We start from the raw sequence: 20497 nt of genomic DNA, 5'->3' as shown, positions 1-20497 counted from the left end.
GGTAGGGGGGTGCCACTGGCATAAAGTGGGTGAGCTGCTAACACCTTACGGTGAGCAGGACAGCCCCAGAGCAAAGGATTATCTGACCCGTGGTGTCAGCAGTGCTGAGGTTGAAAGGCCTGCTCTAGAAGAAACTAGCGGTTCCTGGGGAACTAGGTTAACAAACCCACGGGGAAGTAACCAGGCCACGCAGAATGGCAAACCTTCCAGAGGACAACTGACCCATGTTTTTCAGTGGGTCATGGGCATGAAGAACAAGGGTAGGAGAGATAAAAAGGGATCTAATAACCACACGGGACTTGGCTGGATCACACATCCCACAAACCAGCTGTGCAGAGGCACTTCTGAGGCAGCCAGGGAAATCTAAGTACAGACTGCGTACTGTAGTGGCCAATGGCATCATGGTTATGTAAGACATGCTCAAGGTCACCAAGACCAAGCTCTGAACAGCAAGAGTCTCTGTGCCAAAGAGCCTGGGACAGGAGCAGGGCCTCCCTTACCGTGTCCCGGCTGACAGCACAGCATGTGTGGTCCTGAAGGGCACTCTGAAAGTCAGTGCAATGACGGTGGAGTAGATGGACCACGGGCACTCGATGGACACCTGAGGGGAAAAAGAGGGCCACCATTCAGAATACTCACCAACAGCAGAGCCACCACCACCATCCATCCACCTCTGTGGTGGCTGCCAATTCCCCACACACTTGATGGCTTTACAATTCCTTAATCAGAAGAAAAACCCCACTAAACATATGTACAAACATAGGAGAGACACAAAGTTACATACACAGTCGAGAAAAATGGACGTAGACTGGCAGAACACCCAGGAGTCACCAGACGGGTCCCAACGGCTGGGGAGCAGAGACACAGCAAGCAGCACAAACCCCTCCTCGCTATCCTCGCACATGTGGCCACGATGCCAAACGTATTTTTTACTGTGCAGGAGGTTATGACAAAGTGTTTTCAATCACTGATGTCCAGATGACACTAATCAGTCATTAACTATTACACAATTAAGTGAATTATCCAAACACGTAATCCACGTGACGCTGAGTGCATAACTGAAAATCCATCAATTTGAGGGCCGTGTGGACAAAGCTATTAATTCCTGTAAGGGCAGATGCCAGGCCTCAGGCTTCCATTAATTTCCCCCATGAAACAGCCAAGTACACTGAGTATGGAAACTTATTCAGCATTTCTATAGGCTCTTAATCGAAATAAACACCATCGTTGTCTCCTGAACTCTATCAGGTGAGGGAAAAACTTCAAGGGCTGAAAAATGAAAACATTCTTTTTTTAAAAAATACATTTTTATTGATTTCAGAGAGAGAAACATCAATGATGAGAGTCATTGATCGGTTGCCTTCTGCATGCCCCCTGCTCAGGACTGAGCCCACAATACAGGCATATGCCCTGACCAGGAATCAAACAGCCACCTCCTGCATCAACAGTCAATGCTCAACCGCTGAGCCATACCAGGCCAGGCAAAAACATTATTCTTTTTTTTTTAATATATTTTTATTGATTTGAGAGAGGATGGGAGAGGGAGAGACAGAAACATCAATGAAAGTCATCGATTTGCTGCCTCCTGCTGGCCCCCCTTGCTGGCGACCAAGCCCGAAGCCTGGGCACGTGCCCCGCCCAACAGGGAATGGAACCAAGATCTCCTGGATCATAGGTCAATGCTCAACCACTAAGCCACATGGCCGGGCAAAAACGATTATTCTTTAGGTGCTGACTGGTCTGATATTCTATGCCATAATCTCTTTGAAATGACTGCATCTCTTAGCCTTTTATACACACACTTCTAAAACTTGGTCATTTAATCTGAAACAAAAAGCAAAAAACAGTTCACCCATTTCTTCCACCCGCAACCACCAATCTGTTCTCAGTTATCTACAGGGTATTTTTGTTTGTTTGTTTTTTTAGATTCCACATTTGAGAGAGATGATCCAGTATTTGCCTTTCTCTCCCCAACTTATTTCACTTAGCATAATACCATCAAGATCCACCCATGTTGCTGCAAATAGCAGAATTTCATTCCTTTCAATGGCTGAATAATATTCCACTATGCATGTGCGTGTGTCACTTCTTTATCTATTTGTCCACATATGGACACTTAGGTTACTTTCATATCTTGGCTAAACATGGAGTGCATATATCTTTTCAAATTAGTGTTTTGGTTTTCTTCAAATATCCAGAAGTGGTACTGCTAGATCATATGGTAGTCCTAGTTTTAATTAATTAATTTATTTATTTATTGTCACCTGAGGATATTTTTTCCATTGCTTTCCAGAGTGTGTGGAAGGGGGAGAGAGAGAAACACAGATGTAAGAGACACACATCCACTGGTTCCCTCCCTCACGTGCCCTGACCAATGGAGGGGATGGAGTCTGCAACCTCGGCTGGAATCAAACTCGGGACCCTTCAGTCCACGGGCAGACACTCTAACCACTGAGAAAGTCGGCTAGAGCTATTTTATTTATTTAAAAGAATTTTTTTTTTATTGATTTTTAGAGGGAAAGGAAGAGAGGGAGGGAGGAACATTGATGTGAGAGCAAAACATCAACCAGCTGCTTCCTGCACACCTCCTACAGGGGATCAAGCTGGCAACCTGGGCATGTGCCCTGACTGGGAATCTAGCTGGGAGCCTTTCAGTGCTCGGGACAACACCCAACCAACCGAGCCATACTGGCCAGGGCGGTAGTTCTAATTTCTTGAGGAACCTCCATAGAGGCTGCACCAATTTACAACCCCATGAATGGTGCACAAGGGTTCCTTTTCCTCCACATCCTCAACAACAACACTTATTTCTGTATTTTTGAAAACAGCCATTGTGTCAGGTGTGAGGTGGTATCTCATTGAAGTTTTGACTGCATTTCCCTGATGATTACTGATGTTGAACATCTTTTCATGCATCTGTTGGCCACCTGTATGTCTTCTTTGAAAAAAATGTCTATTCATATCTGTCCATTCTTCAATTGGATTGTTTGTTTTGCTATTAATTTGTCTAAGTTCTTCACATATTTTGGATATTAACCTCTTTTTCAGATGTAATTTGCAAACGTTTTCTCCCACTCAGTAGGTTGCCTTTTCATTTTGCCGATGGTTTCCTTTGCTGTGCAAAAGCCTTTTAGTTTGATGTAGTTCCACTTGTTCATTTTTAGTTTGGTTGCTTTTCAAAAAATTAGATTAAAAAAATCATCACCAAGACCTATGTCAAGGAGCTTACTGACTGTTTTCTTCTAGGAGTTTTATGGATTCAGGTTTTATGTTCAAATCCATTTTGAGCTATTTTTTGTGTGTTAGATAGTGGCCCAGTTTCATTTCTCTGTATGTGACTGTCCTGGTTTTCCCAACAACACTTACTGAAGACACATCCTTTCCCACTGTATGTTCTTGAATGATTTGTCATAAGTTAATTGACCATGTAAGTATGGATTTATTTCTGGGTTCTCTACTCTTTTCCAATAACCTATGTGTCTGCTTTTATTACAATACTATGGGGATTTCCTTGTACATAACAAGTTGATTTTCTCTTGCTGATTTTAAGATTCTCTCCTTGCCTTTAACTTCTGAAATTTTAATTATAATGTGTGTTAATTTGGATCTCTTCATTTTATTTAGAACTCTTCAGGCTTCCTGGATCTGGGTGTCTCTTTTCCAGGTTAGGGAACTTTTCAGCCAGTGTTTCTTCAAATAAGATTTCCACTCCTCTCACTCTCCCCCTTCCCCTTCTGGGAGCTCTATGATGTGAATGCTAGTCTGTTTGGGCTGTCCCATGAATCCCTTTAAGCTACCTCTGCTTTCTGTCTTTTCTTCTTTTTGTTGCTCTGATAGGGTGAGTTCCACTACCTGGTCTTCAGCTGCCAGAACCCCTCTTCTGCTTCATCTAGTCTGCCACTGGCCCCTCTAGTGGATTTTTTCGGGCCAGTTATTGATTCTTCAGCTCTGTGATTTCCACTTGGTACTTTCTTATATTTCCCATCTCTTTGTTGAAGGTCTTACTGTGTTCATTTCATCTATTTTCTCTACTTTGGTGAGCATCTTTAGAAACATCAGGTGAATTACTTATCAGGGGTAAATTACCTAATTTCCTTTCACTAACGTTTTTTGCCTGAGGTCTTCTTTTGTCTTTTCATTTGGAATATATTCCTATGTTTCTTCATTTTCCTTGACCCTCTGTGTTGGTTTCTATGTAGTAGATGAAACAGCCACCTCTCCCATCTGGAAGGAATGGCTTTGTGTAGGAAGTGAACCCTATTGACCAACCCTGCACTAGTTGGTTATTTCTCAAACCTTTGTGCTTGTCCAAGCAGCCTATTTTATTTTTAATACCTCCCAGTGACTGGGTGCCAAGAACTATCAGTGCCCCAGAGGAGGATCTCACCACGCAGATTAAGGCTGACTAGAAGCCAGTCCCTCAGGCAGCAGCTTCCAAAAGTATGCAAATATATACAGACCTATGGAAACACAAGAATGCACTTCAGCACCTGGGCTGGTCAGAAACCCTCAGAACCGGTAGGCATCTGTGCTACAAGACACAGACACACCTGGAGCAAGCATAATGCTAGCAACACATTCTATGAGCTGATAGGCTGTGGATATGGGACCAAAGTCCTGGATCGCTCAAATAACTGTCAATAAATACCAGCACGAAAGTGAGATTTCTCTTGCTAAGTCTGATGTGACCTTTCAGTAGACGGAAACTGAAGCACACCAACACACAGAACTCCCTCTAGCCTAATCACTAGGACAAATCACTATGGACCCAAAGTTACCTCCTCTAAGCAAACACTATCTTTCATAATAAACTGTCCTTCCCTCTTGAGTTGGGATAGAAAAGTTAGAGCCTGTTTGTCTTTGTCTTTCCAAGATGTACCCCTTATCAAAGAAGGGGTAATTCACAGATATAAGTGCTAAACTCAACAAGAGCTCGTGGTATCAGGAGCTGGCAATCGGCCCTTTGAACAGAAGTCATCTCTCATGTACTGTCTTTCAGCACAAGCAGGAGATGCAGAGGCTGCCACCACGGTGTGAGCAGGTCCAGACCCTCCTTACTTTGTGGTCCGTGGTGGCCATGCAGTGGCCAGCTTTCTGTATATCCTTAGGCTTCCTCTGGGCCTCCGTCACCCCCAGCATGCTGCTCTCCCCTCCAGTGGCTGGAGCTGAAGGTAGAGACAGAACTTCCAGTTCAAATTCAATCATGTGGTATGCAGGTGCTGCGGGCAGACTGATGCTTGTGACCTTGTCAGACGACTGAACCCGGAGTGACGCATCAGAAGCCTTTTCTAGGAAAGAGAGAAAAAGTCACTTCACACACATTCCTTCTGTCTCCTTGTACCTTTTCTTCTAGTAGGTGGTGGCCTAACTGTGAGGTTCCAGCCCACTCCTGCTGCTCCTATGCACACAAAAGCATGTGTCTAGAAAGGATGAAGGTGGGACTGAAGAGGCAGGAAAACTGGGAACAAAACCCCCTAAGACAGAGTAACATTGCGCAAAAGCCAGCTGGTCAGGCCAGAGAACTGTCATTGTGCTCAGTCTGAATACAGAAAAGGGGCACTTCCTACGTGACCCACCAAGTACTGTGTGTGTCCCTGCACAACACACGCCCACTCTGTCACACTGCCAGACTCCCCCCAGAAAGGGAGCAGTATCCTTCCCTCCACACCTCACGGCTGGGGATCGGGGAAGACAGGACTGTTTTAGGGCTTCCAATCAGTGCCTAAAAAGGCTGACTTACTTTTGCTCTTTGGTGAGGGAAGTGGGGAGGGTTGAGGAGGTTGGAGGCCCGCAGGGTGTCTCTATCAAGCATGGGCCCAGGGGCAGGGTCACCGCCCACCCACAGGCAGGAAGCAGCCACTAAAGAGTCATAGACAGAAGCAGGCCTCAGATGCTAACTGAGGAGAAAGGGATGACAGTTCTTCACATCCTCATGGGTGTGACCACACTGAGAGGCACCTTTGCTAGGTGACTGCCGCCTTACCTCTCGTGTTGGAATAGATCACTGCTCTGTTCTCTGCGTGGCACAGGATGAGCATGGCTTCCACGTTGCTGAGCTGGAGGCTGTCCCCATTCTTTACTGTATAATGGCCAGTAGTAACGGTGAACTTGACCTTCTGAGGAATGCCAGCCAAAAGGCTATCTAAAGGGAAAAAGACTGCAATTAGCATCACCCTCAACCAAAAATACCAATGGAAGAGCTAGTATAAGGCTAAAAAAACACTATTTCTTCTACTAGAAAACATCTGTTCACTGTAGATACTCCTCAAATTCACTGTTTCCACCCCTCCACCCTCACTTTTTTATCTCAATTACATGGACTGCAGGGTTGAGGGGCCCTTGCTAGAAATAAGAGAATCTGTGAGCCTGAGGGGTCTCATCACCACCTTGGTTTAGAGTTAGGGATCACGGTGGCAACCATGTCTATGAGGGGCTCAACTTTTACCTGCCAATAAGTTAGTAATAGAGAATCAGAAATGACACTAAAGAACACACTGATGAGCCCTGTCCAGGTAGCCCAGGTTAGAGAGTCTTTTCAATACACCAAGGTTGAGGGTTCGATCTCTGGTCAGGGCACATACAAGAATAAACCAATGGCCCAGCCGGGACAGCTCAGTGGTTGAGCGTCAACCTATGAACCAGGAGGTCACAGGATTCCCAGTCAGGGCACATGCCCTGGTTGCAGGTTTGATCCCCAGTAGGGGGCATGCAGGAGGCAGCCAATCAATGACTCTCCTCATTGATGTTTCTCTCTCTCCCTCTCCTTCCTCCCTCTGAAATCAATGAAAATATTTTTTAAACAATGAAATAACCAATGCATGCATAAATAAGTGGAACAACAAGCAGGTAAGACAGAGGGATGGGAAGGCATGGGGCAAGAGAGGGAGTGAGGGGCTGCAGCATGGAGGCATGAGCACAGCCGGCTGGTATCCCTGGGCACTTCCTAGGCCCCACCAGCAACAAAGCTTAGCCCTTTCACAATTGGTTCTCTGACTGTAGAATCATCTGAGAGGCTGCTGTGTTCAGCATCTGAGGGCCTTTCCTGATGGCCATGGGAGAAGTTTATGAAACTGATGAGCTGCCCACTGCACTGAAAGAGCTGCTCAGAGAAGTTTAAAGGCAGAAAAATAGAAAGTGTGGGGAGATTAAGTAGAAAAAATGCTTTCTTTGGTTTTTTCAAATGGAAGAAACAAGCCAATAAATACATTGTTTTGGCCTGAACAACTGAGACATTCACTCATTACTGTTTTAATTAAGTGGTGTGTGGTTTTAAATCATTTGTTTACACCAATCCCTTCTACTTTTAGGCCTGAACAAAAAGGACAGCAGCTTTGACTTTCTCAAATACTGCGATAGGGGATCAAAGGTAATCAACACTTTCAAAGGAAAGGACTTCTGATCAGAGTATAGAATATAACAAAATCCAGCACTAAGCCTTTGAAATGACACTCTAAGCAAGAAAGTATACTTACTTATTAAATTCTCTGCATTAGACATTAACTGATTGCTAATTTTCTCTTATTTTTCTTATGTCTGGATACGCCATGCTCATTAAAGATTAAAGTTAGTAATTACAGAAAAGTGAGTGTTCAATGAACAGAAGAGTCATAGTCAGCTGGTTCCTACCCAAATGCCTCTAACAGGATCCAGCTACAGTGTACAGAAGTGTGGTGGTGCAGAAAATCCTGCTTTCATGCGACTCCTCTGTAAAGGATTTAAGTGCAAACCAGACACCATGGTCCCAGTTTGCGTAGCCCACTCACCAGCCAGCGGCTCCACGCACAACTGCGGCTCCTGGGAGTACACATCGTAGCACGCCCGTGGGGAGAGGTGCGGGACGACGAAGCACACGGGGCCCGCCGAGGCACACAGCTGTCGCAGCGTGTACGTTCCAGGCTCCTTGGCCTAGAGTCAAACCAAGCATTGGAAAGTCGGTGCCCACTCTCGCAACTGTGAGCACCCTAAGAGCAGGCTGTGCCACGATGTCTGGAATGACTGTCTTTCTCACCCTCTTTGTCCCACTGCTCTGTGCTCACACGTTGACATGCAGGCTGTTCAAAGGACTCTAAGACTGCCTCGACTGATGTCTTTCTGAAGTTTAACATGACGGATGCCATCTTCTTTGAAATCTCATTTTAACAAGTGAGAGTGTATTTTAATACAAAGGCAAAAAAACCCTAAATCCAGTGAGAACATAAATAATTGTGCTATGATATGAGCTTCATTCAAATTTTATCAACTGCCTTAAAACTGTAGAAGTATAAACTTTCACTGTCAGTCTGTTTTTCTTTAAGGGTAAAAACAATACGGGGTTAAAAGGACAGAGGCCTCCACTTGAGGCTCATCACACTTCAGACAGTTCTCGGAAGCCAGCACCCCCTGCTGACCACTGTTGAGGTCAACTCCCCATCTCAATACATACCTGCGTCCTGAAGGTTATGGTATTGGCCCCAGGTTCCAGAGTCACACCGCCACACTTCAGGACATGGGCCCCGTCCTCTAGAGCCACCCCCAAGGGCGTGTCCAAAGAAGCGCTGCTCTCCTGCCTTCTCAGGAGCATGTGAACATTTTTGCATATAATCCCTGTGGTGTTCAAGGAGTTATCGGAAGGGCTTCTCTCAAACATCTCATACAACTCCAGAGCTGGTAAACTGTTTTGGGACACGGGGAAAAGCGAGGTCTCCATCGGAAAGTAAATAATCCCATTGGACGTCTTGTGCTTGGTAAGCCACTCAGCAGTCTTCCGATAGCTGTTTTTCTCGATGCTGAAGTGGACACTGATGGCGAACTGCTCCATGTGGACAGGGACAGGCATCTGACTGCACACAGTTATCTCCACGGACAAAACACCGCCCACGTGTACCACGGCATTGGAGGGGGTAAAACGGAGATCTCTCAGGTGTGCAAAAGAATGCATAGGGAGTACGACTTTGTGACCTGCAAATACATATCACCATATTTTTCTTCCCAAGTCACACTTGTAGAAGATGCAGAGGCAGCAGGACCTTGGTTACCATTGGGCAAGCTGGAATATGCTCAGCATGAGAAGCAAGAAGCAGTGAAGTTCAAGTGAGACAGATTAAAACTACCCAACCTCATACCATCTTCACACACCAAAGAGCTACTTTGTCAAAAGCAAAACCTAAACACATGACTAGATAACTCCTGGAAATCATAAAGCCTCTATGGTTTCTAAGTTCTGTTTTGATAAACTGAAGAAAAATACAGGTCAATTCCTCAATTTCAAGACTTTTTTTTTTTTTTTTAAATATATCTTTATTGATTTCAGAGAGAGGAAAGGAGAGGGAGAGAGAGAGATAGAAATATCAATGATGAGAGAGTCATTGATCGAGCCCACAACCTGGGCATGTGCCCTGACTGGGAATCGAACCCCGATCGTTGACACTCAACCGCTAAGCCACGCCCGCCCGGGCAAGACATTTTTTAAAAATATGTTTTTATTGGCTTTAGACAGAGAGGAAGGGAGAAGGAGAAAGAGACACTGATCAGCTGCCTCCCGGTGGCCCCTGGGGGTCGAGCTGCAACCCGGGCTCGTGCCTGACCGGGAATCAAACTGGTGACCTCTCGGTGCCTGGGATGACACTCAACCAACTGAGCCATGCCCGCCAGGGCACTAAGTACTCTCCTTGACAAACAAAACTCCAGGACCTAAGTGTTACAATAAATTTAATCTTATGACACAGCAGTATCTATAAAATATATTTGCCAAAACCTTTTGCTTGAATGTAAGCTTTTCAGATCAACCTTCCTGTTGGGCGTTCCCATGAGGAAACACGAAACCAATTCCAGAAGTCAGTCTATGAAACAACTGGCTCAATGTCTGTAAAAAGTCAGTGTCTTACACACCACTGATGAAAGAATACACACAAAGTGGTCCATCCATAGGATGGAATAGTATTCAGCCATAAAAAAAAGGAAATATTGGCACACTACAACATGGATGAACAGTGAAAACATGATGAATGAAATAAGCTGGTTACCAAAAAGCACATATTGCATGATTCCATTCACATGAAATATCCAGAATAGGTATCTACAGAGATAGAAAGTGGATTGTGGTGATGGCTGCACATATCTGCGAATATACTAAAAGCTGTTGAACTGTATACTGAAAATAAGTGAATTATATGGTATGTAAATTCTATTTCAGTACAGCTGTTATGTTAAAAAATTTTGGTGTCTTGAAAAAAAGAAAAAGAGATGAGAAAAACTATTCTAAGTTAAAAGAGAATTCAGCTATAAATCAAATGTAATATATGATCCCTGATTAGACTTGACTAAAAATAATGCATAAAAACCATGAGGAGATTTGAAGCTGTGCTACTGAGTACCGAGGAGTTAGAATGAACCCTGTCTACTTGGACATGACTGGGGGGCTGCCCTTGTCCTGGAAGATGCATGCTCCACTGTCTCAGGGTGAAGTATTCCAAGTACAGGGTGAAGTGTTGCATTTGATCTGAGGTTGCTTTGAAGTTCAGCAAAAAGTAAAAAGAAAGATTTAGATACATGTTGGCTACACAGCAAAATGTTACTAGCTATCAAATCTAGGTGGTTAGTGTATGTTATACATTGCATATTCTTTTTACTTTTCTGTAACAGTTGAAAATTTTCACAATAACAAGTTTTAACAATTGGTCTTACCTGGGCTATCTGCCTGTCCGCTGGCAAAGTTGAGTATCTCTTGGCAGAAGTATTTCCGCTCCTCTTCAGTTAAGTGATGATCACTGGCTAAAAGGCTACTGGTCTGAAGGTAGCTGGAGTGGCAAGTCAAGGGGCCTGTGGAAAGGATATTACACCAGGGGTGCCGTGTGCAAACGGCTTCTCCAGGCCCCAGGGCATTCAAAGTGCAGTCTAATAGGTAGTCTCTTTTCTCTTTTTTAACTATTAGGAACTCAAAGAGACCAAATATGAGGACTAGGCATTTAACTCATATTCCACATAGTACCTATGTATAGGTTTGCTTTTTCTCTCCTAATTATTAGTTGTTTATTAAACACTCAATTGTGGGCATTGCTGCTGTTTAAACAAAAAACAATTTTCCTATTTCATGAAAATGCTACACTTAAAGGATACTTCTCAATTTGTCCAAGGTGCTTCTGACATTCGGCCAGCTGCTTCCTTGTGTGTGTGATAGGTAGCGCCCAGCCCTCAGCCAGGTAATTCTTCAGTGCTCCTTGAAGATAGGACTCTGCCTTCTGTGGAGACTTTTTCCTCCTTGCAAATCAACAAACAGAAGCTTTCATTATGGGTCATGATAATAAACAAACTTAGACATAATCTTCCTGACTTGCCCTCCACCCTTCACAACCCTCCATGACCTCTGTACCCTTAGACAGTCCTTCTCTGAGCATGGGCCTGGTCTGAGAAAGAGCGCCAGACCAGGAGTACATTACTGGGCCTGAAGAATGGCTCATGGAGAGAATCCCCACAGTGTGCCCAGCATCACACACTAGTCGAAGAACTTTTGTAGCTGAATCTCAGGAGAAGTGAGGGCAGCATTCACTGTTTCAAGCTGACATGTAAGAACGCCAAGGATAAGAGAAGGTGAAGGCACACAGCAAGTTGGGGAAAGAGCTACAAAATCAGGGCTTGGTGCCACCCACCGACTGAAGACAGGGAAACACAGAAGCAGGCTATATGGCCCAACCAAGAGGAGAGCTTGGCCAAAAAGCACTGAGCAGGTTTCCAAGACTTACAGAAAACTATGAAGAATTTAAATAGCAACACTTATCACCCAAGAGAGGATCTTCCCAATTTAAACCTTCAAGATGTTCAGAATAAAACAAAGTTGAAAGCACAATTAGGGAGAGCTTGCCAAAGCCTCCATGACAACATGGGTCCTCTGCCCTCCCCAAAGGGCTAGGACCACTGAACTCATGGGACAAAGGCTAACACTAAGTAGGCATACTCGGGAAGACATCCGTTTTTATTACCCTACTTTTTTTTTTTTTTTTTTTTAATATATCTTTATTGATTTCAGAGAGAGGAAAGGAGAGGGATAGAGAGAGATAGAAACATCAATGATGAGAGAGTCACCGATCGGCTGCAGCCCGCAACCCGGGCATGTGCCCTGACCGGGAATCGAACCCCAATTGCCTGGATCCCAGGTCGACGATCAACCGCTGAGCCACGCCCAGCCGGGCTACTACCCTACTCTTAAAGCAATGACATTTCTCAAATTCTCAAATCAAAAATTTTTCAACCTATCAGATTATGTGTTAGTTTTTCTACACTTTTATGGTCCTCTCCCTTCCCACCCCTTTTTAAAGAGGTCCAAACCTTCAATACTTCTTCAGTTACTATCTCTAGCCAAAGATCCTTACATTCTAGAGCTGGGAGGGAGTCTATAGGCTCTATAGGCCACCCAGCTAGTCTGTGGCCAAGCTGAAACCAGGACCCAACTGTCCAATTAGCCACTGTAGCTCCTGGCTTCAGAATGGACTAGTGTCCAGGTGGTTCCCACTTAGAGCATATGCAGATACGGCTCCTTTGTTCCACTAATAACTTACTCCTGAGATACACTAGATGGAGGCTCAAGGAAGCCAGTGCCAGCCCTGACTGTCATTAATCAGCAGTGTGACTGGCCAGCTGCTCCAAGCACAGCTGGACAACTAGAAGTTCACTTAGATGATCTATGAATCCCTTTTATAGCCACTTCGATCAGTTAAAATAAGTTATTCTTCCTGTTTTACCTAATGAAACTACTACAGATTTCAAGATGTCATTTCAAACAAAATTTCTTTTGAAAAAACTTAAATATCTTTCCCCTTAAATGTATATTTCTTTCCAATGCTTTCAAATAGCAATGACACTGCCAGCTGGGGTTTCTCTTCTATGGCAGGCTGATTTTATCAAACACATGAGAAATATGCTGTTTTGGGTCTGTTCTGTGAAATCTGACTCCAAGCTGGAGACGTTCCCTGCATCTGTACACACCACCACCCAGTCATGGTCACCTTCTCTCATGACAGAACACATGCAGTTACTTTACATCACTGACCTCCAAGCTTTTAAACTCCTAAGGGGCACTTAACACAAACCAGAGAAAATGCTATAAAACAAAACATTTAAGAATCTATACCCCAACTTAGTTGCTACTGGATGTAGATTCTTAACTATTTCCTCATATTTCTGTAAATTAAACAAATGTAATTATAATACTATATATTACATACAGTACCTACATATACGTTATATATAAGTTCATTATGTTAATTTAAATTAAAGAAATGCAAAGATCACCATCAGCTATAAAGAGTAACAAGGTGAAAATCTCTCCATCTGGTTTTCAAAAGAAATTGGAAAAAATGATGACAGCTGGTTAACAGATTCTACATTTTTATTCTATAACTTTATGTACACTGCACATTAACTCCATACATAACAAATCTCTTACTACACGTGTGAAATGTTTGAAATGGAAAGAAAAGTTAAAATCAATTACATGTAGAACTCTGCCAAGTCCTTTCCAACAAGTTTAGCGGATCGAATCCTCCCGATACTTGTATACATTTCGATGGCAGCATGGGACAGTTCCTGTGGAAAAGTGAAAACCATATAATGCTGCACTTCAACTTTTGTGCTAGACAAATCCCACACTTAGTTACCCAAAGCTGAAGCAAAAGACTTACTAAATTAAAGCATTTTTCACTTTGCATTTACTTTTGTGTTGAGTTTTTATGTAATGTGATTTATACAAAGTCCTTAACTTGAACATAAAATTACGAAGCTTAATAAAAGAAATATGAACTCAGCAGGCACAGAACATTTAACTTGTCAAAGTACTTTCTGCACATGGTAACGCTTCTAGTACTGTCTTTCCTCTTCGGGTAACAGGGACAACCATCAGAGGCTGCCGTCCAATGCTTGAGGTAACCGTGACTCAGGTACGCAGCTGACTCACCGAGCTTCCTAACATTCCAAATTTAAATCCTTTCATATCAAGCACAACAGCTCTGTTCAAGCCCAAGTAATTCCTTTGTCTACGAAAAACCATTCACTGTCCTCTCTTACAATTTCTATTCTACTGAATGAGCAATGCCATTTTGAACAAATTATAAATATCTGAAGATGAGTTTGTACCTAAGTATGGCCCCGTGAGTGTTAACAAACACTGATGAACACCAACTATTTCAGGTTTTACCCGAAACTCCCTAGGGTACCAAAGAAACTGGGAAGGCCAACAAGAAGGAGGTCCCAAATACCAGCTCATTCCCAGTTCAAAAGGTCACAGCAGCCAACAGTCTTCCAGAGCTGGGTTTTCTGCCACCGGGAGACGGGGAACAACATATGAAATACTTACTAAGTAGTGCTTTTCAAAAGCTTCTACTGATGACAATGCTTCCTTGAGTTTCTTATACGGACTCTGAGCTGTGTTGGCTTAAACAGAAAGAAATGAGAGTCCTTATTCATCTTCCTCATGCCCAGACAGGTGAGCTAACACTGCCCCTCACCTGCTGCAGGGAGATGGCTTTGTCTGACACCTGTGGGAACTACAGGCACAGCCATGCAGACTGAAACTGCATGATTACCTATGTTCTTGTCCAATTAATAAATGCATGAAATAGTCTAAACCCTTTATATAATACTTATATCTTTGCCTGAGATTAGTTTTTAAAAGTATGTATTACAAATCTTCCGATGAATTAAATTATTGCCAAATGATTGGAGGTGGTCTCTGGGGGAAACGGTGCAATATTAATATTATACATTTTCCCATTCAAATTTTTTCAATTGAGTAAGAGTCCTTTCAGTTCCTTAAGTATTCCTGACTTTAACAAGTTATGCTAAGTCATACTCATCACTATAATTGTACCCAAAGGAACTAGTAATGCTCCTTTTAGAGTGCTTTATTACCTCGAGGTAATTTACTGAGGAAAAGGACTTGTCTGGCCGTATCGTTAGAGCACTAGATCATCTGTTAATTCATAGGGAGACTGGTGCATTTAAATGCCATGTGGGCTGTAAAAAGTCATCATCAGCTCATGGAAGCCAATGAGAAACAGACACAGTTTTAAGAAACCTTCCAACAAATTCTTCAATGTGTTCTAACATTGTTTTATGCTACTAAAAGGTAAAATATCCTACATCTACCTGGTCAGCTAATAATGAATGCTATTGACCAAATGGTGAGCATTTATTGTTAGAACTTGACTTACATGTGCCAAGTTACAATTTTATTACTTTCTATTGTTCTACGTGCACAGCTGCATCTCACAAAGTACCTGTTTCAGGTCGCTCAGCTCCCAAACCTGCCAAGAGGTCAACTGTCCTATTGAGGTCTTCTGAGTTAGGTCCTTTTTCTGATACAAGTCCACACAGGTAGCCCAAGGACTTTAGCTGTTGAGATAAGCCCACAATTCCAATGAATTTGCTGTAAGAGTCAGCAGAGAAATTAAAAATTTAAATATAAAAATTAAAATCCAACTAAATATTAGAAAAAATTTACCTTTCCCATCTAAATGCTTCTTATCTAGATATAAAAATGTATCTTACTGGGGTCATTTCAAACTCCTACCTTCAGCACAGTAACTGTCAGAGTGGCTCTGAGGCTGGTAATTCTCAGGTTCCGCCACGCACCTACTCATGCTCTCCCAGGCTTTCAAGGTCCCCCACTCAACCTGCACCCCCACGACCCCATTCCAGCAGGCCATCGTGCCGTACACACGGACCACGCTGCATTTCTACACGTTCCATGCTTCACCTTTCTTTACAGACCATCACCCCCAATTGCTGGCAGAGAACCACACCTTTGGCACAAGCACAGCAAGCGCTGAATCTGTGCTGAATAAAGTGATCCAAGTAGGAACCACTCAGTCCATGGCTGCTACCAGACATGCCCTAAAGTAACTAGAACAGTCGTGTAGCTGCTGCGTGAACAGCACTTCTCCAAACAGCTTACTCGGGTCCACCCAAGAGGCACAGCTCACACTGCCCACGCCTGCACTCAGGGAGTCACCTTTTCTGTGGCATAGCTCCATAAGCCCACAGTGTGGGCAATGTTCGAGTCTATCTGTGCCCGATCACAGCAGCCTTCTATCCTCTGCAGCACCTCCAGGCAACTCAGAAATACCCAGCAGTCCAGCGCACCGGGTGGGACGGAGACCTGGGGGGCACAAGAGCAGGCGTGAGGTGGTGCTTGGGGAAAGCAAACCCATACGATCTAGTCTACCCCTCAAGTAGCTACCCTGTCTAACGGTGCTGTCATCTGCCAAACTACAGAAAAGAAAATGGGGACAATGATAGTAATTACATCGGCTCACGTACAAGGAAGGAGTCATCTCTGTCCAAACACATGATTTGGGTCTGTATTTCGGGTGCTGATGAGTGACTTGGCAGGGGTACCCCTTTCACTGACAGAGTCTGAAAGCTTATGAAGAGAAGCAGCCCACAAGAAGGCCCATTGTCAGCATTACTCTAAGTCTGCGACCCAGTCAAACCTCGGGTTGAAGGGCGGGCACATTACAAAGAAAGCAAGCTAAGACCAGACGGCCACTGGGCCACGTTTCAGAAAGATCATATTCAATACTAGAAATGCAAATGCTATATAGGTACTAGATGACACTTAGGAAATACTGTTAATTTTTCTAGGTGTGATCATGTTTCTAAAAAAGAGCATGTGTTGCTTAGAGATACGCACTGAAAAATGTACACACAAACGAAGTATGATATCTAGGACTTGCCTAAAAATAATGCAGGGAAGGTGGTCAGGAACAGAGATGACAGGGGGAACTGGCCAAACTCTGGGAGGGGGCTGCTGCAGCTGGTGGTGGGTGCCCAGAGTTCAGTACACTAGCCTCCTGTTCTGCACACGTTAGCGTTGCTCCATTAAAAATAGTGAAACAAATGTGCTTTGTGCAAACGCATCTACTGCCTATGAGCAACTCTAAGAGTAAGAGGTACTTTTCACATTTTGGCATCTCTGAAATTGGAAAGTGTCTCACAAGCAATAGCATCTCAACACTCACAGTCGGCAGTGCTGTTTTCTCGGTGGTAATGACATTCTGGGCCCCAGTTCTGGTGAGATGGTCACTGGTACCATTCCAAATGGAAACCGAGCCCTGGCTGGGTGCTCGGTTGCTGGAGCACCATCCCCTACACTAAAAGGTTGCAGGTTCAATTCCTGGTCAGGGCACATACCTAGGTTGCGGGTTTGATCCCCAGCTGGGGGGCGTACTTGGAGGCAACCAATCATTGTTTCTCTCTCACATCGATGCCTCTCTCTTCCTCTCTCTCTAAAATCAATGAAAAAACATACCCTCAGGTGAGGATTAAAAAGACGGGGGTTGGGGGGACCTAGGAAGCAATTCTCAGTCAGCCGACGAGGGAAGGGCTGCACAAGGTGGACGAAACCAACTTGTGAAAGGAGGACTCCCTCAGCACGCCCTGAGCACAAATAAAAGGACCCGGAACAACCGGAAAGAGCCAGGGAACCCGAGTGCCATTAAATGTTCCTATAAAAGCTAAATTGCTTAGTCTCTGAAAAATGAGATGAACTACTTAGAACCTTTGTAAAGAAAAATCAGCACAGAAAAATATTACATGACTAGAAGCTATTTTCATAAAGTGATACAACTTTCTCGCCAGACGATGGACCACAGGGTGCACAGAGGAGCTGGTCGAAGGATCCCGCTCTGGGACCCTGGACAGAGCATGTTCCTCCCGCCCCTATGAAACCAGGGCGGGCTCTGAGCAGCTTGGCCTCGCCTCGCCTCGCACCTCGCCTCGCCTCACAGGGCCTCCTGGTTCCAAGGTGCCAAGCAATCTGGGTCCTTTTGCCTCACACGACACCACCACACAGGTAGCAATCCTCTGGAGACTTCTGCTCACAGGCCACTGCTCCTCAGGCACACGCTGGTTATTTGCCCTGCAGGATGAAGGACACGGACCACGTAGGGCTCTACACAGTGCATTAGGCTGAGTCTTATGACTTGGGGGACTCCGAGGAAACCCAGGAGTCATAGCAGGGAGCTCTGAGAGGGGAGCACTGGTTGTCGCTGGTGCCAGCAGCCAGGGGCAGGCGGCTGGTCTCTGGGACTAAGGTGCCTCCACCTCTGGGCATTGGCTGGTCACTCTCCAAAGCCTACAGGAGTGAAAGCAGCAGAGACAGAGCAATGGACCTCTGGGCACATCTGTGGGGAGGGAGAATTGAGAGACACCGTGGTGGGAACTGTGGGAACCTTTGTGGAAAGGTTACAGCACAGATGTTTTCTTGGTTTATTATTTGCTGCAACGAGCAAGTACCAACCACTTGGTAAGTCTGAAGAAAGCATGTAAAAAATGAGACCATCAGTCAGCAGCAGCTTTCCCAGTGGCCGCGGCCGAAGCCTCAAGTTCCGACCTGGAGGTCAAAGCCAGCAGGAAGCCGGCTCGCTGACAGATGGCCAGCTCGAGGGGCTCTGCCCCACAGTCCAGACAGGGCGTCAGTTTCACTAACTGACACCTGAGCCTCCAGCCAGTCCTGCCCTGTGGGAAGTCACACCCCTGTCCTCCCGCATCTTGGGCACGCACTGGCTCCTGAAGTGCTTTAATTGCCCCAATTTTTAGAGACTTTCACAGCTTCCTACATTCCCTATGACACAGCAGTTTAATTTTTCACTGATAGACATCAGGACACAACTGGTATGTCACACAGCATCTTAGGCCACTGTGACCTGCTGCTTCTTAGTGCCATTTATTCCTTACATTGCTACTCATTTGCATCCATCCATCTCTCAACCAGACCCCAACTAAATACCCCAAAGTGACCAGAAAGCCTGTTTCTTCTCCATCTGTTTCAGAGGCCTGGAGGAGCTGGGCTCCACGGCAGCCAGAACTTCAGTCATGGGTCACCTAAGACTTGGAAATTCTAGTGAAACTTACTTATTTAAAATGATTGTAGTAATACTTTTTCCATTACTATAAAAAAGTTACAAAATGCATACAGCAAGGTATGTAGAAGGCACAGATCCTAAGTTTAGAGTTCAATGGATACATCTGTCACTGCACAAGTCAAGAAACAGGCCATTTCCATTACCTGAAGGTTCCCTCGAGCCCCCTTCCCAGTCGATACCCACTCCTCTACTCTGACTCTGCCTGACTGTTGAGCTTCATATAAACCGAGTCGCACAGCATGCGCTCTTCTGCACATGGCATCTTTCACTCCTCACAGTATCACACAGCTCAGCCTCGCAGAGTCCATCAGCAGCGTGCTGTGCTTCACTGCGGGGCCGCAGGCCTATCTCCGATATGCCCCGGCTTCTTCATCCATCCCCCTGCTGATAGGCATTTGGGTTCCACTTCCAGGGTTTGGCTACTATGGATAAAATTATTTGCAATGCTGCCCTCTCTTGGGGGGAGGGAGCCTTCTCAGACCCAGAAGGCCTGCCCCTGTGCTCAGCTACAGAGGAGGAGGCAGGCAAGCCTGGCGATGGGTTGCTCAGGAAGCATCATGGCCCATGGAGCCCTATCTCCTGTAACAGCTGCACGGGGCAGGGAGGAGCCCAGAGCATGGCCTCACTGTCAGGTGTCCATAGTCTCCCAGTCCAGACACAATCTAGTAGTCACACATGACAGAGAGTAAGCCATGCTGCCTAGGAACACACCTGCACCAACTTTGTTCCCAGGAAATTACCATAGTCAGAGCCTACTACTAGGTCATAAGCTCCTCTGAACGTTGCCATACTTGCTTTCTGGTTGGACTCATTTTTCCTGGGTACCTGGGAATGGGACTGCTGGGTCACAAGGCAGCACATTTAGGCTTCAGCAGACATTGCCAACGAGCTTTCCAAAGCGGCTGTACCAATTTACACTTGCAACATTATACTCAAGTTCCAATTTTCTGTATCCTCAATAAAATTTGGTACTGTCAATCTTTTTTAAATGTTACTTTATCCACTGTGGTAGAGTTTGACAATTTTGCAAAGTCCCATAAGCTTTGGAAAACAGAGGTTGTTCTGGAGCCATGATAACAAGTAACCACTAGAGCCGGTTTAAACCTATTTAAATGATTGCAAGTCCACCTCAAGGAGCCAGTCCAGGAGTGGCAGCGGTGCAGGACGCATGCACTCAACAAGCACGCCAGGAGTGCCAAGGAAACCACCTGAGTCCCTCCCAGGAATCACACATCTGCAGGTGCAGCCAAGCTCCTTTGAGAGCCGTCCACCCAGTACCCCACCCCCACAAACCCGACAAACAGCGAGCCTGCTCCACTCAAAGGGTCGACCCACCAGCAGAGTTCTGGGCTCTGTCCTCTCAATTCTGATGGGTGGCCGGCTCAGTGACCCTGACAACTCACGTTCCTGACAAGCAGGATGCTGAGCACCCTTCCAGACTCTGGGCCATTCAGATAACCTCTTTGGTGAACATCAGACTTGTTAACTAATTTCTTAATCTGTGTTCTTAAGTTTTTTAAAGCCCCCTCTCCCAACACCAGTATCATCAGTAACCACAAGAGCTGTTTCACCACCTTCAAAGCCTAAAATTAAAGGTGCCCTTT

The 20497-nt window shown here is 45.0% G+C and overlaps 1 protein-coding gene across 2 annotated transcripts in view; it reads right to left on the bottom strand.

Moving 5' to 3' along the window:
* The window catches only part of TRAPPC10 (trafficking protein particle complex subunit 10), a 68548-nt gene that overhangs the window by 11053 nt on the left and 36998 nt on the right, over nt 1–20497 (bottom strand). Inside the window, exons 8-18 of one of the 2 annotated variants that reach the window (XM_087818450.1) lie at nt 15980–16126; nt 15246–15360; nt 14324–14400; nt 13466–13557; nt 11095–11235; nt 10663–10775; nt 8423–8937; nt 7764–7905; nt 5984–6142; nt 5059–5288; nt 501–601 (exon numbers count right to left, since the gene is read on the bottom strand). In XM_087818450.1, coding sequence (XP_087674576.1) covers nt 501–601; nt 5059–5288; nt 5984–6142; nt 7764–7905; nt 8423–8937; nt 10663–10775; nt 11095–11235; nt 13466–13557; nt 14324–14400; nt 15246–15360; nt 15980–16126 — 1832 coding nt within the window. Of the gene's footprint in view, nt 1–500; nt 602–5058; nt 5289–5983; nt 6143–7763; nt 7906–8422; nt 8938–10662; nt 10776–11094; nt 11236–13465; nt 13558–14323; nt 14401–15245; nt 15395–15979; nt 16127–20497 lie in introns of those variants that run through there. The other variant, XM_087818451.1, reaches the window with a different exon arrangement.

Source organism: Miniopterus natalensis, chromosome 6 (genome assembly GCF_054644295.1).
Source record: "Miniopterus natalensis isolate mMinNat1 chromosome 6, mMinNat1.hap1, whole genome shotgun sequence".
Taxonomy (NCBI): Eukaryota; Metazoa; Chordata; class Mammalia; order Chiroptera; family Miniopteridae; genus Miniopterus; species Miniopterus natalensis.
This window is presented reverse-complemented; position numbering and strand designations above follow the sequence as displayed.